Source organism: Amblyomma mixtum, chromosome 2, assembly GCF_055824585.1.
Source record: "Amblyomma mixtum isolate Tamu chromosome 2, ASM5582458v1, whole genome shotgun sequence".
Lineage (NCBI taxonomy): Eukaryota > Metazoa > Arthropoda > Arachnida > Ixodida > Ixodidae > Amblyomma > Amblyomma mixtum.
Window position 1 is genome coordinate 315,989,346 of NC_143013.1, and position 14,147 is coordinate 316,003,492.

Sequence of the window (14,147 nt, forward strand, 5' to 3'; positions counted from 1 at the left end):
CATGTCTTCTGGGTAGCAGGGAAAAGTATGATAGAAAATTTTCGCCTCCTTCCTTATGTCTATTAGTGGGGCCACTGCCTCCCTTGACTCCCCCTCACGCTGCGTACACACCTATGAACATGAGCATCAGCAACATGCTCGGCAGAAACAATATTTACATCCACCAGAGCACATTATTTCTCCGACTAGAGTACAGCGAGGGTGATTTGTGCCCACACGAACTACGCGTGTTATCAAAGACACGTAGACAAAAGAAGAGAAGCTGGCTTTCAAGAAGCAGTCCGGAGAAGCGCACCTGCCGCATTGATTAGTTTGTTCTCCATCGGTCGATCAGAGCCTTCTTGTCAGCGACGCAGGTCAGGCGTGGCGGTGTTTCCTTCTTCAAATGCCACGCTAGCGGTTCAGAAATAATGACCACAGTGGTGAGCTGTCGGGCCGCATCGATCTGTTCGATTTTCACTGGCCAGTAAAGTTTTTCGCAGTACTGGGCCGTCGCACTGCGACAAAAGCGTCGATGTTCCTCTCCTTTATGGACCAGTGACGTGTGCTCATCGTTCGACGCTTGCTGTTTCTTCAACCCGGCAGATCGGCTCCGATGTACAGTCACGAGATTTATTAGTGTGAACACGGGAACGCGCGCCCAATAGCATCGAACCTTACTTGTGCCGATACGCGGAGGCCGCTTTCATAAAGAAAGTGGAAACGGAGGCGCGTTCTTCCGTTTGCCAGAAGCAGACCAGATGCAGAGCTCTTACTACCTCGTTGCGAAAAGCAGCCGCCCCGTATCGCCACAAGTACAGGGTTCGAGGCTATAGGGCACGCGTTCCCGTGTTCACACTCATAAATCTCGTGACTGTACGGCCGCGGCGGTCGAATTTCGATGGAGGCGAAATTCTAGAGGTCCGTGTACTGTGCGATGTCAGTGCACGTTAAAGAACCCCCAGGTGGACGAAATTTCCGCAGCCTTTCACTACGGCGTCCCTCGTAGCCTGAGTCGCTTTGAAGCGTTAAACCCCTCTAAACCATAAGCCATTGTGACTGTACATTCGAGCAACGCAAATGTCTGTGGCATTACTTTGTCGAGAACGTAGTTACTTTTTTATTACCACTTATGACTGATGTTGTACTGGCATCACGCGAAAAACATGTGTACGAAATGCGTACCGTTCCCAGCCATGACTAAAACGATCAAGACCAGCGAAAAACTTTACTACAGACTGGCAAACTTAGTTGATTTGTGATATCCCGCCTTGCACATATGTTCCTCGCTAAGTAATCGGGAAGAAATCGGGAGCCAAATGCAGGATCACAGTTTTGAAACAAATCTACGGCCAATATATAAAAAATAGGAGAGCTCTTTGGAATGACGCGATTTTCGACCGTCCAGGCACGCTTCTCATTGAAGCTCTTTCGGCGAAGAGCCTGAAGCTGCCATTGACGTCGAACGTCCGTGACAGTTACGGTAGACAGCGACGCTGGCAACAGGAGGAAGACGATGGCTCCTCCCAAATTCTTTCAATATGTTTCGCATGATAAGTATCGAGTACCAGCTATGCTTGTCCGCATATTGTGATACTTTGTGATTGTGAGCACGCTCTTGGAAAGAACAGACAGTCACTATCTGCCTACGAGCGAACATTTCCACACTTTCTGTACTGATGACGAGCCAAGAAGGAGTATCAGTAGGCAAATAATAGGCACCGATATTGAAGAACGACGACTAGGCCTTAGCAGGCGTGAAGGTTACATGACGACTCTGGTAAAGCTTATCGCGTCATATATCACTGCTATTTGGGCACAGTACATTAATATTGTTCACTTCTGAATGTGCACGTTTCTGCGGTCGCCAGTGCCGCTGTCTGTATTCCGCATTACCCTTCTCTCAACTGTTTCAAGTTGCGCTTCATGGTCGGGCACCTGCAGCGATATTACTCTGCAGTTTGGGAGCAGAGTATGCCGAGGCGCTGAAACAAAATGTTCCAAGAAATCGAATATATCAATCAGCGTTCACATTACCTCCAGAACTTCCACAAACACACTCTGTTCTCTTCGAACGGCTGAAAAAGGGGACTAGCGTTGTTCTAATACACGGGTTTTAGCTTATCTGCCTGCTTAAATGAAGTGCAGGCGTCTAGACCAAAAAGTTAGAAAAAGGGACGTTACGTTGCATTATTCCGAAAAACAAACAACCTCGGGTGCGCGTTCCAAATAGGTTTACCACAAAAGCATCGGGTGAGCGGGTTTGGCAAAAGAGCTTTGAAACACTATGGGACACATGTATATTTAAGTCAGTCAGCGATGTAAATGGCTGGGCGCCCACGTTAAGACAAGCCTCTCTAAGAAAAAAAAAAAAAGAAAATAGCCAAAAAAGAAGGTTCAAAGGAGAATAAAGAAGAGAAAAGTATTAAAAAGAAAGAAAGAATGAGGTCACTTTTCTTCTAATAAAACAAATAGTGCACATTCAAGAGGAGAATGAAGAAGGAAAATGTAATGTACAGAAGACGGTAGCAGTATAAGCCTGAGGCTGCACACGTGTCACGGCCTGCACAGTGTTAAGCAACACGCAGTACGTACACATACACGACAAGACAATGAGGCGGACGAATCGCTTTCGTAGCTGTATACAGGCACATAATACTGAAACAGTTGCCACTCTCGGCAGCAACGCGACATGCTTCGGCAAGTCAAAACAACTGGTTGAACTTGGACGGTGTGGACGATTGCGAAAAAACGTCGAGGAGGCCAGCGCGCAGTTCTGGCCAACGCAAACGTTCCCGAAACTACGCAGCGTCTTCTATATGTATAAGCCTTGATTAAAACACGAGAGATTCTAGAAAGCGCCGTCCATGTAACGCCCCACTGCACTTCCAAAAATAGACCAAAGCATCGCTGCTAGCTTGCCATTTCAATCCCAGCATTTCAGCTCGAAGGGAACATGGGTTGTATTATCGAACACAAAAGTTTGCGGGATGCGGGTGTTCGAGAAAGCTTTTATTCCAACACAATCACGCATGCCAGTCGCCTGAAAAGTCGGAAGGTATGCGGGAACGGGCATGTTCAATCAGATGGTAACATTACCAGGCAGCTGGGCCGCGAGGTAGTGCTACACTCTTAACAATAAAAGCCTATGTAGGAGTAAAAAAGGTAGTAAGCTGTCCTCTAGTGCACTCTCTTTTAGGGGCAGGGTGTGTTGTGCAAGCCCTAGGTATAATTTCCATTACTAAAAATACGAAATACTTATGGTTGGCAACGGAAATACATTCCTTTTTCAAATGATGCGAAATTATACCGGTTGCGAATATTGTAACAGAGGTTTCAATTTTCAATCGAAAGGGAGCGCGCTAGAGGACTCCTTACTTTCTTTTTAGTCCATAACGTTTATTTGTGTTTAGACTGTATGATATTTTTTTTTTCCCGAGAACACCCATCCCGTCAACTTTTGTGGCTGATAGTACGATAGCACATCTGGATTCGTAGAGTAGCTTCAAAAGTGGCAGAAGCAGAAATTTACTTCGGTGTTTATAGACCTCAAGTCCGACGTATTCAGAGGAACTTCGAAGGTAACGCATAATTCAATCAAAGGGGTAATTACTCGTTTGCATTCGCCTGGACTATAAAATATAGAAGGCGCTATTCTCAATACTCCTGCAACCCATATTCCAAAAGGCGTCCATCGTCTAATACATCACTTGCAGCGCCTAACGGCAAAGACAGGAGTAATTTCTCTTGAACGAGAACGTTTCACAAGATGATTAAATCTATCAATCAGTTAAATAAGCGACATCAACGTGCTATTAAAATCAGAATCAGCCTTAAACATGAAAGGTTGAACAAGGAATTGCACAAGGTAGGGCCCAGGACAGTAAATGACGCGTTTTCCAGACGCGCCAACAAAGGGATGTTGTGCGTGTCGTGTTGTGCGAGACAACACTTTCGTGACCCTTTCGTTAGCCGCAGGCATCGTTCACCGGAGAGAGCCCGCCGCAGGTTGTTGGCTCTCAGTGACTCCAAACGGGCAGCTGCCTCGACAAGACGCGTGTGTCATCCTGGTGGTGGTATGAACGATGACCGTGTACGTCAAGGTCGAAGAACACGTGCCCAGGTGCGGAGACAAAAGATGGTTGCATTCCTTCTCTTCTCATCCCGATCACAGCCTCATGACCAGCTCGGAAAGCACCTGCGTGCAGCGACGACGACAAAGGCGGAACGTCACGCGTGACCATCATTAAAGACGTGGGAAGAAGTAGCATGCGCGCTCTTTGCATTTACGAACGAAAACTGCAGAAGAACTGAAATTGCCAGCTTTGCTACCTAGCGTGAATCATTGAATGTAGGTAATTTTAAATCCTCTGAAAACGAGGCGGATAAAGGAGTCACTTTGTGAAAAAAATTTCCATCATTGGGCTGAACACAGAAAGGCGAGATATATGTTGTGAACTACTGCCACCTTCCTAACGTGTTTTGTTTTTGTACTGCTTCTTAAGAGTGAAACGCCAACAGCTTACGGAGTTCTGAACTTCCTTCAAGTCGCTACGTAAATATCATGGCTAATACACACTTTGTAGTCAAAACTTAAAACTGCACTTCTTCCTCTTTAAGAAGTAATCACAGAGAGCACTGTCAGTGTTTTATACTTTTTCTCTTTGCTGTTTCCGTTGCCATGTGCCGTTGGACGTGCATGCCACAATTTTAAACGTTCAACCCCCCTCCCCCCGTTTTTTTTTTTTTTCTATTTCTTCTAGTGCGATAACAATGCTCGTCGCTGTAGAATCTTGGAGAACGCAATCAATAATTACAATCTTGGCTTCAGCGCACCGACCTCTCCCAATGCCAGATTGTTCAGCAGCCACAGCTCTAAGGCTGTATCATCTGTCGAATCACCGTGATATCCTCGGATGAGCAAACGCTAGCGCTTAGCCGGTTTCCGTTGGTATGAACGATGATCACGGATTGGACCCAATCCGTCACAAGTGGCAGCTTCGCATCCGCCGAGCTTCTTCTCTTTCCTTTTTGTTGCAGGCGCATCCGATTGACTTGTTTCTAAGTTATTAGTGCCCCTGCAACCCGTCTTGTTTTCTACAAACTAGTTTGACTTGCAGCAGATTTGCCGCGTCATTGTGCATTGGGAATGGCGTTTATACAGAACTTTGGCAACCTGATTCACATTCTTGCAGTTTCTCATTGCTTTCTTTGCATATCTTCAGATACAGAAAACGACGGAGGCTACCAGGGTCCCTTATACTAAACCCCGTTACTTGCTTGTAAGCGCAGGTGTGTGTGTTGCAGTTGTATTCGTGGTTTAAACTCGTCGTAGTTTCGAGCTAACCTCACGTAAACTGACACCTGTATAGTAGGATACCACTTAGACACAGCAGTTGGTAACAGTGGGCCATGGCCCACCGGGTCCTGCATTACTTCGCTGGCCAACCACAACAGTAAACGAAACCAGCTTTTTAACGTTTGACTAATCAAACAAGCCAGAGGCATCAAAACTTTTAAGCCTACAATTTCGCCTCGTGGCATGCTTGTTGTTTAAGTAACAAGAAAAACTTTAAAGGGGCTCTAAAACAGCTTTTGAACACAGTATGCAAGCTTACTCAATGAACTCGATTGCTAGATTGTGTTATCCTGAGCACCTGAGGCAGATAATACACTTCTACACGCAGCAGAGAACCCACAATCGTTCTCGAAAGCTGCCGAGTCCTATCCGGTTAATGTTTCGAAATCGCGCCCTCCTTCATGTCACGCGTCTGCGAGTGTCGGTTAAACACCACATGAGTCCTGCAAACTTCTCCGAGGGCGCCCATAGCTTGCGTATAGTGTGATACCTGGGGGTAGTTGTGGTCCACGGTGAGCGCCGGCAGGGACACGGTCTTGTCTCCGTCCTTTAGCGTCACCATGGTGAGGGTGGGCGGGTGCTGTGCCGCCGCCAGTGCAGCCGCCGAAGATCCCGCGGCTGGGTGGGCCCGCTGTCCGGCCTGGCCGCCGCGGGCTCCGAACGGCAGCAGCGGCAGCAGTGCCTCGGTGGCCGCGTTCACCATGCACGGGTCCTCGCCTCGCAGCGAGCGGCTCATGGCTGCGGGAGGAGGCTTTTTGGGCCTGGCGGGAAAAAAAAAAGAAAAAAAAAACGAGGCAGGAGGTTAACCAGAAAAGTGTTCCGGTTGGCTATTCACACTTGGGGGAAGGAAAAAGGGATGTAAATGGGGAAGATTAAAAAGGGGGATAAGATAGAGACCCGGAGTGTCCGTGTGCGGTGAACTTGTGACATGTGACGCGAGCACTAAGCTCTCAGGAATTGTAACAGAGCCCCGCAAAGCGCCAGGGCTGCCAGTCCGCGTGGCCACCGATCGTGGATTTCGCTCTCCGTCAGCGGTCGAGAATCGAGGCGAAAAAGTGCAGTCATGGTCCCGGCAACAATGTTGGCTAACGGCTGCAGGAATGCATGTGTGCTGCGTCGTATTGCGCTGTCCGAACGCACCAAGCCTTGTCAATGAAGAAACCAAACGAGCAAAGGCCGATCACTTCGCGCAACATTTACTGCGCATTTCCTCGACTTTTCTTTTCCCTGTGGCTTCCACCTTTGTATTCTATAAATGCTGACTAGTCCTTCCCCGTCTACTAATTTACTATACCATAGCGGCCGTGCATGTATATTAAGAAAAAGGGACTAAAAGCGGTCAACAGGTTAGTTCCTTTAGGGTCTAACTGATCTGCCACAACCATTAGTCCTTTTCGGAACTGTCTGCAAGGAGTCTAACTGTTGGTCCCCTAGGAAAGGGGTGCAATAGTTAATCCCCGGAGGCAGCCGCTTAAATTTAAGAAAAACAATGCAAACGAAGCGCGATTTCCAGCGTAATTTGGATCGGGATCCCTGGCGAAAATCTTTCCCAGCCTAAATGGTTTATGGAACAATTTCCAGATGGTTCCAGTAGGAACCAATTGGGTTCCAGTTGGTTCCAACTGGAAATTGTTCCATAAACCAGTTGAGCTGGGAAAGATTTTCACCTGGGATTGTTTCCAACAGCACCTCTCGCACATAATATCAACAAAGGAAGCAAACAAACACACATGAAAATGCCAAATTCGAACCCACAACCTTTGGATTAAGAAACGAGCGCGAATATAACAAGGCCACCACATCACGCGGTCCAGAGAAGGAAATAAAAACACCATACACGAAGCACACACATTGCTTGAGGGGTTTAACGTTCGCTATTTTATCAAATATATTGCTGTTTAGAGCAAAGTACGTTGATTTTGCTGTCAAGTGCCTTTGCAACAAGCTGCGGTAAGTGATAAAGCATATGGACAGCGATATAAATCGCGTTTTTGGCTACACCGTGCCAAAATACATGCGCTTTCGAAAAGCATGCCGGCAAAGCAACCCCTCCAGTGCACGTAACTAGTCGAAATAGCTAAATTTTGTCGAGCCATACCGCTGAGGGTAATCACGTCATAGAAATTTTAAAAACTAATATGGCTATTACTAACGGCCGGCTACAAATTTCTAATTTCAGTCAGGTGTCTATCGGTAATAGTTAAAAAGTTAACAATTATAATTTAATCTACCACTGCACTAGTTATCACTGCACTAGTTAACGTCAGCCAACACTGGTATTACTATGCCGCAAAAAGCTTCTCTTTAATTCAAAAAACCCATTTTTAAAAGTTAGTGATCGGCTTCCCTCAAACACCTGTCATAGGAACGAATGTACATACACAAAAGCAAGCAGACATGGTAAACGACACTATACTTCTTGACGTTTCGGTCGAGGACCGGTCTTCGTCTGAAGAAGCTGAGCGACGGGCAGTCTCTCAAATATATAAGCTGACGTTATCACTATCTGCACCTATGACAGTGAATATGTAAGAAAAAACCATGCTAAAATGGGGTCGAAATCATGCAACTGCAAAGGCGCTAAAAGTTGTGAATTAAGAGTTATCTAAAATACCAAGAGAACATAGACACGTGGCCAACTTACAAGATGCAGAATACTGTGGAGCGCACAAATGCATAAAAGGGCGTGGTACAGAAAAAAGGGGGGTAACACGAGGCGAAGCTACGTTCTGGATGATAATGTGTAGCCTGCGATATGTCCATATATAATAAAATGAATAAAACGAATAAATCACGTTAAAGGGAAGTGACTTACAATGGCATGCAACCACAATAGAGACGTCTTGTCCGGTCACGTATAGTGCATTTTATAAACATAATTAAAGATACTAGTCACGTGCACGCTGTTCTCAGGAACTTGGTCAGAAAAAAAACAAAAAAAAAAAACGGGGCGACTGAGATAGGCAAGTTGGCTTAACTATACGCTTTGGTTCATACCAGACGAGACGGCTTTAAACTTGGGATTTGAAACTGAGATAGGCAAGTTGGCTTAACTATACGCTTTGGTTCATACCAGACGAGACGACTTTAAACTTGGGATTTGAAATTATTCTTTTTTTTTTAATTATTCTCTGACTTCTCGGTCGTAGTGTGATCGAAACTGTGATTCTAATATGGTGACTTTTAAATTTTCATATTACTGACCCAAAAGATTTAGTACATGTCCAGATGAGGGAAGATTGCGTGGACTTGCACTGTGAGCTTTGTGGTTGTTAAAGCGCAATCTGAAAGACGTCGCAGTTGGACCTACACGTTGCAGCTGGCAGACAAAACATTCTTGTAGGTAAATTATATTTTCACTGCCGCAGGTGAAGTTACCTATAATTCTTACACTGTAAATAAATTTTACAGTGGAATTTATTGTATGGTTTGGTTGGTTTATGGGGTTTAACGTCCCAAAGCGACTAAGGGTATGAGACGCCGTAGTGGAGGGCTCCGGAACTTTCGACCACCTGGGGTTCTTTAACGTGCACTGACATCGCACAGTACACGGGCCTCTAGAATTTCTCCTCCAAAGAAATTATTGTATGGTTTATTCCGTTTATAAAATGCATTGCACGTGACCAGTAAGGTGTCTGTGTTGTGATCGCATGCTACTGTGAGTCATTCCTCCTCCCGTGGTTTTATTCGTTATATTCATTTTAATAGATGTGGGCATATCGGAGGATGCGCATTATCATCCAGAATGTTCCTTATATACAGGGTGTCCCAGCTAAATGTAACCAAGCTTTTAAAAAACACGGGGTGTCCTGGCCGTGTGAAACCAAATGAGGGTTGTTTAGCGTCGCGTGACCTAGTCTGCAGTATTTTTTTCGTTCTTCAAGGTTGAATAATTAGTGAAGCTTAATTAACTAACTTTTTAATTATTGACTTGAGGAACAAAGTGTCAATCGAAAAGTTGTAGATCGCTTTGAGAAACAGCTTACTGAGACATTTGCAGCAAAGTAATACTTACGTATAGTAGTTTTTTTACCGGCCTTTAACCATAACCCGCACAATAAGAAAAAGCTTCCACATGACAACTGTGCCACTTCAACGTCCCAAGACGCGCCTTAAAGAATAAAATCCATTTTTTTTGAAGTCCTCTCCTCGATGAGACTTTGGGTGCACATCGGGGCAGAGAAGTGAGCGAGCAGCTGGTCACGTGACAACTTTCTTCTAAGGCCAATAAATGAAGCTACGTAAATCGTAACTTGACGGAAATAGCACTACTAGCGGTTTTTTGAGGTGATCTAAAACTTTTGCATTGACACTTTCTTCCTGAAGTGAATAATTAAAAAGTTAGCTAATTAAACTTAACTAATTAATTAACTTTGAAGAGCGAAAAAAATACTCAAGACTAGGCCACGCGACTATGAACAACTCTGAGTTGGTTTTACTGGGGCTAGGACACTTCGCATTTTTTAAAGTTTGGTTACATTTAGCTGGGACACCCTGTATATAAAGGATAACAAAATCTTCAAGGCAACTGATTAAAAATATAAGAAGTTGGGGAAGTCACATTGAAAAACTTAGCAGATTTATTCAACGTTTCGACCAGGGACTGGTCTTTCTTCTTCAACTTCTTCATATATATATATATATATATATATATATATATATATATATATATATATATATATATATATATATATATATATATATATATATATATATATAGGCCCCCCCCCCAGGGAAAAAAAAGAAAAAAAAAGGCAAGTGAAAACGCACACCTGTGGGTCCTAATTCAAGTAGGGCACGGATGGAAAAAACTGATTTCGCACTCTTTGCGTTCTCGACATCTGCATCGCCTCCGCTAGGCGCACAAGAAAAATTCGAGTTTTGAAGCGAAAGCTTCACTACGGGACCTCGGGCTTCAGTCGCGGACCGTGTAAATTTGACCTGCAGCTGAGTTAGAGGTCAAACCATGAAAAAGAGGAAAGCAAATTGAATCAATATCCATGACTGGGAGTCGAACCCGCGGCTGCGCGAACAGATCTCCTTTAAGGGCCGCTCAGCGAGACCACTAGGTTATTTTTTTCTTTCATACTACGCTATCGCCGCATCGCGCTTTGCATTGGATAGGGTCGTCTTCATCAGCTTCCATCTGCTCCATCCCGCGGCTGCTCACCGTCGTCTTCTCCGTAGCAGAAATCCGTGCTTTCGCACCCATTCGAATGTAGCAAACATTCTCTGCAGCTATTTTGATTTAGCGCGAGCATGTCGGTACCCGCGGGAGATGGCTTCAGCTGTCGAGAAACTCAGTGTCAAGGAGAAACAGTTATCCTTAGCAGGACCCTAATGCTGCCATGTGTCAAGTCAGTGAATAGGCATGATCTTGTTTGGCTCAGCATGCCCAACAGAACATATGATCGCATCACGGCGATGAGGAAGAAAAATTATTTATGTCGACTGAAGCACCACTAAAACAAACTACAACGAAGGACATCGTATGGGCTTGCCAAAACAAAACAGAAATAGAAACGATAAAAGAACCGACAGCTGAGCGATGGGAGGAAATGCTGCCCAACTGAAATGTGAAAGTTCCGCAGGAGCCGGCCAATAGGGCCTAGAGCTCCTCAAAGATGAAATGGATTCCTGGAATAGGGGAATAGAACCACCAGTTTTAATTCTAGTTAAAATGTTTTCATCATCATTATCATCTCGAAACACTGAAATCTGGCTAAGAGACACCGGCTAATCACAGCCGAAGAAAGAGAAGAAAGGTGTTCCAGCCCTAAGATGAAGGCAGTGGGTCATCATCATCAAGGAAGCAGGGACGAAAATGGCCGCCCGTTCGGCGAAATTGACATGCAGTGACCGACTTCAAATTTAACATGCTTGGCAGTCCAGGCTCTTGCCTGTCGTCACACCACGGATTATCAGAACTTCTCCGGTCAGCATGCTTCGAGGCAACTTGAATCCTGGTAAGGCTGATGGCCCCAAAATGATAAAACTGGCAAAACCACCGCAGCCACAAAAGCCTACGAGTTCCAGTGGACCCAGAACGGACGGCGGGACAGTCTCGCCATTGGCGCCGGCCTCGCTTCTCAAAAGTGGAGCAGCAAGGCCCGCGAAATCTGCAAGCAGTGACGGTGGCGACTCAACTAAGAAGAGCTTCACCGTCAAGCCTGGAGAGGTGCCGAAATCTAACTCTGGCGACGTCGTCAGCGAATACCGATCGCAGACATCGCTCACGATGCCACCGCTGGAAGACGTCTCCGCAGGAAAAAGTTCCTCTCGAGAGGAGCTCTTCAAAGACCTCAAAGGCTTGCTCGGTGAAGTGTTAGCTGGAATCGACGTGGAGCGCACATCCAAAAAAGACAAGCAGCAGGGCTTGGTGATATTGGATGACAGCGAACAGCACACCGTCCGGGCAACAGAGGACGATATACCAACGGAACTGCTGCCCACGGTTGCGGCGCCTCCTTCGGGCCGCCCCGGAGGCGGAAGGGGAAGCTGCGATCTAACCGTTCGCTTCGCCGACACCGAGGGCCTCAAGCCGCGAGCGGAGAGCTCTACACCAGGCTCAAGACCACGGAAAAAAGCGGCGGGCTCTGCATCGCAACCGGCTGGAAAAGGAAAGACCCCGCCGCAGCCGCAGCAGGGCTCTTCGCTCTGGCCGTTCCGCCGAAGCAGGCCAAACAAGGAAGCACCCAATCCGAAGAACACCGCGGCGAAGCCGCAGCCAAAGTCGGCACCAACTAGGAGAGACTCTACGGGGCCCCCGACGTCCAGCTTGGTGGATTCAGAGCTGGCCACTGCGATGGACCGCAAGATATCGTGGGGTAAGGCCAAAGCGTACCCCGGAAGCGTGACCCTCTCGGAGCTCAACGATGACGGCACGGGCACGAGCAAGACAAGGTCGCTCAGGAGAGTCAAGAAGAAGAAGCCGGAACCTCCGCCCAAGCCAAAATCGGAAGGGGCAGCGTCGCTGCTTCGAAGCATCCTGGGAATAGCCAGTTCGTCGCAGAAGACAACGACGGCCACGCAGGTGCCGCAAGCGAAGGGTGGCAACAACAAGCGCGCGAAACAGCCCGTTGCCCCTCGTCAGCCCAGCGACAAGGAGTGTGCGAGTGGCTCGAAGGCGAGGAAATCGCCACCGCAGCAGAAGGACCAGAAGCTTGCTGGGACTCCCAAGAAGTCTCAGCCGCCGCTGCCCTCGCTGAAAGAAGTCCCAGAGAACGTGAACGCGGCGGAAGCACTGCGCGCAGAAAAACCCGGAGCTCACGCCGCACAACTTCCGGATGCAAAGAGTCAAAACGAAAGTGCGCATGCTGCTGATGAAACTCATCCAGTGGAAGGCGCTGCAGCTGCCGCAGCTGCTAGTGGTCAGTGCACGGAACCGGCTGCAGGCGCCTTGGTCCCAGCTGAAGCACCTGAAACAGGGGCTTTGGTCCTGGCTACTAGCAGAGAGTAAAACGTTGCGTTAGTCGACGCAGTAATTGATGCGGTGGTTGCTAACTTTTATGCGGCTGTTACAGTGCTTCGTCCACTCATAAGTTACATACTAAACAATGTCCTTTTGTAAGAGAACCTACTTACCCATTCTTGTCCTCATGTTTTAACACATAATTAAGCGAGCGTCGGAGCAGCCTAGCCATGACAGGTGCCGTGAAACGCTCTTGTTTACTCGCTCACTTTTTTATTTCGTTCTTTTTTTATGAACGACCCGAAAGTGGGGAACGTGCGGGGCAACGTAGGTATACTGTCTGCAAATCACCTAAATTTCACACTCATATCTCTGCCCACACACTGCGCCCACGGGGGTGGCTGATAGCGCCTTCTGATAGGCTGATAGCGTTGACTGCGCCATACTTATCGCCACAAGTGACCCGCTTTCGGTTTGTGGTTGACACTGAAAAGCGGGCTGGCTGCCCGAGGACAAAGAGGCAACAAAACGACAGACGTGAACATTTAATCACTAAGCAGTTGAGGATACGTACACGTGAGCTCTGACTTTGGTCAACGGAACCACAAAACGGTGAAGCCATCCGAAGTAGATCCCACGTGTATAGCTAAACATTAAAAAATCTTATCACTTCTTCATTGTAGAACCACCAAGGGGTGGTTAACGCAACTCACACTCTCCTCATAGTAAAACGCTTCGAATATGGTCCTTAGATATGTGTCCCTAAATAAAATACCAGCGTTGCTGAATCGCGGCGAACACTTGCTGACTCACATGCCCGGCAGTGAATGGCTGAATGGGATAGCTTTTGGTGAATAGTTATGTTCTCTAAACTTTCGTTATGTCAATCATATGCGAGGTGAAATCAGTTTGTCTTCATCAGGATGATTCCACGACATATTCTGAGACTGGCCTCGTAAGCCCTTCTTGAAACTTGAGGATAGTAACACATCCTCATCGTTGCGAACGTCATCATCAAGATAGCGGCGTCTTTCTTTTTTGGTTCAAAATAAGTAACAACAAATGAAATGAACCAGCCATCTTAGTTCTTATTCCGAAACAACACAACACATTACCTTTCCCTGAAGCTTGTTGAAGTGCACGTACACAGCAGCGATGGATGACGAAGAAATGGCTTACGCACAAATATATTCACTTCGATGCCAAAATATGTGATGCCCATTAAGGCTTTTGGCATACTAAAATAAATAAATAAATACACGAGAAAATAAATTACAAGTCGAACAATGGACGTCAATCAGTCGCTTTTGTCACACATTCCTGAGAAGCCGGAGCTCACCGACCAAATGGCATACACTCATCGCAGTGGTCATCAACGTTTGCAAATGGTGGTCGGCG

At 46.6% G+C, this 14,147-nt stretch overlaps 1 protein-coding gene across 1 annotated transcript in view; it reads right to left on the reverse strand.

Moving 5' to 3' along the window:
* LOC149365065 (uncharacterized) overlaps positions 1–14,147 on the reverse strand; it is a 28,112-nt gene continuing 13,965 nt past the window's right edge. Inside the window, exons 4-5 of the mRNA XM_089575146.1 lie at positions 5,829–6,099; positions 1–4,177 (exon numbers count right to left, since the gene is read on the reverse strand). Coding sequence (XP_089431272.1) covers positions 4,148–4,177; positions 5,829–6,099 — 301 coding nt within the window. The 3' untranslated portion in view covers positions 1–4,147. The remainder of the gene's footprint in view (positions 4,178–5,828; positions 6,100–14,147) is intronic.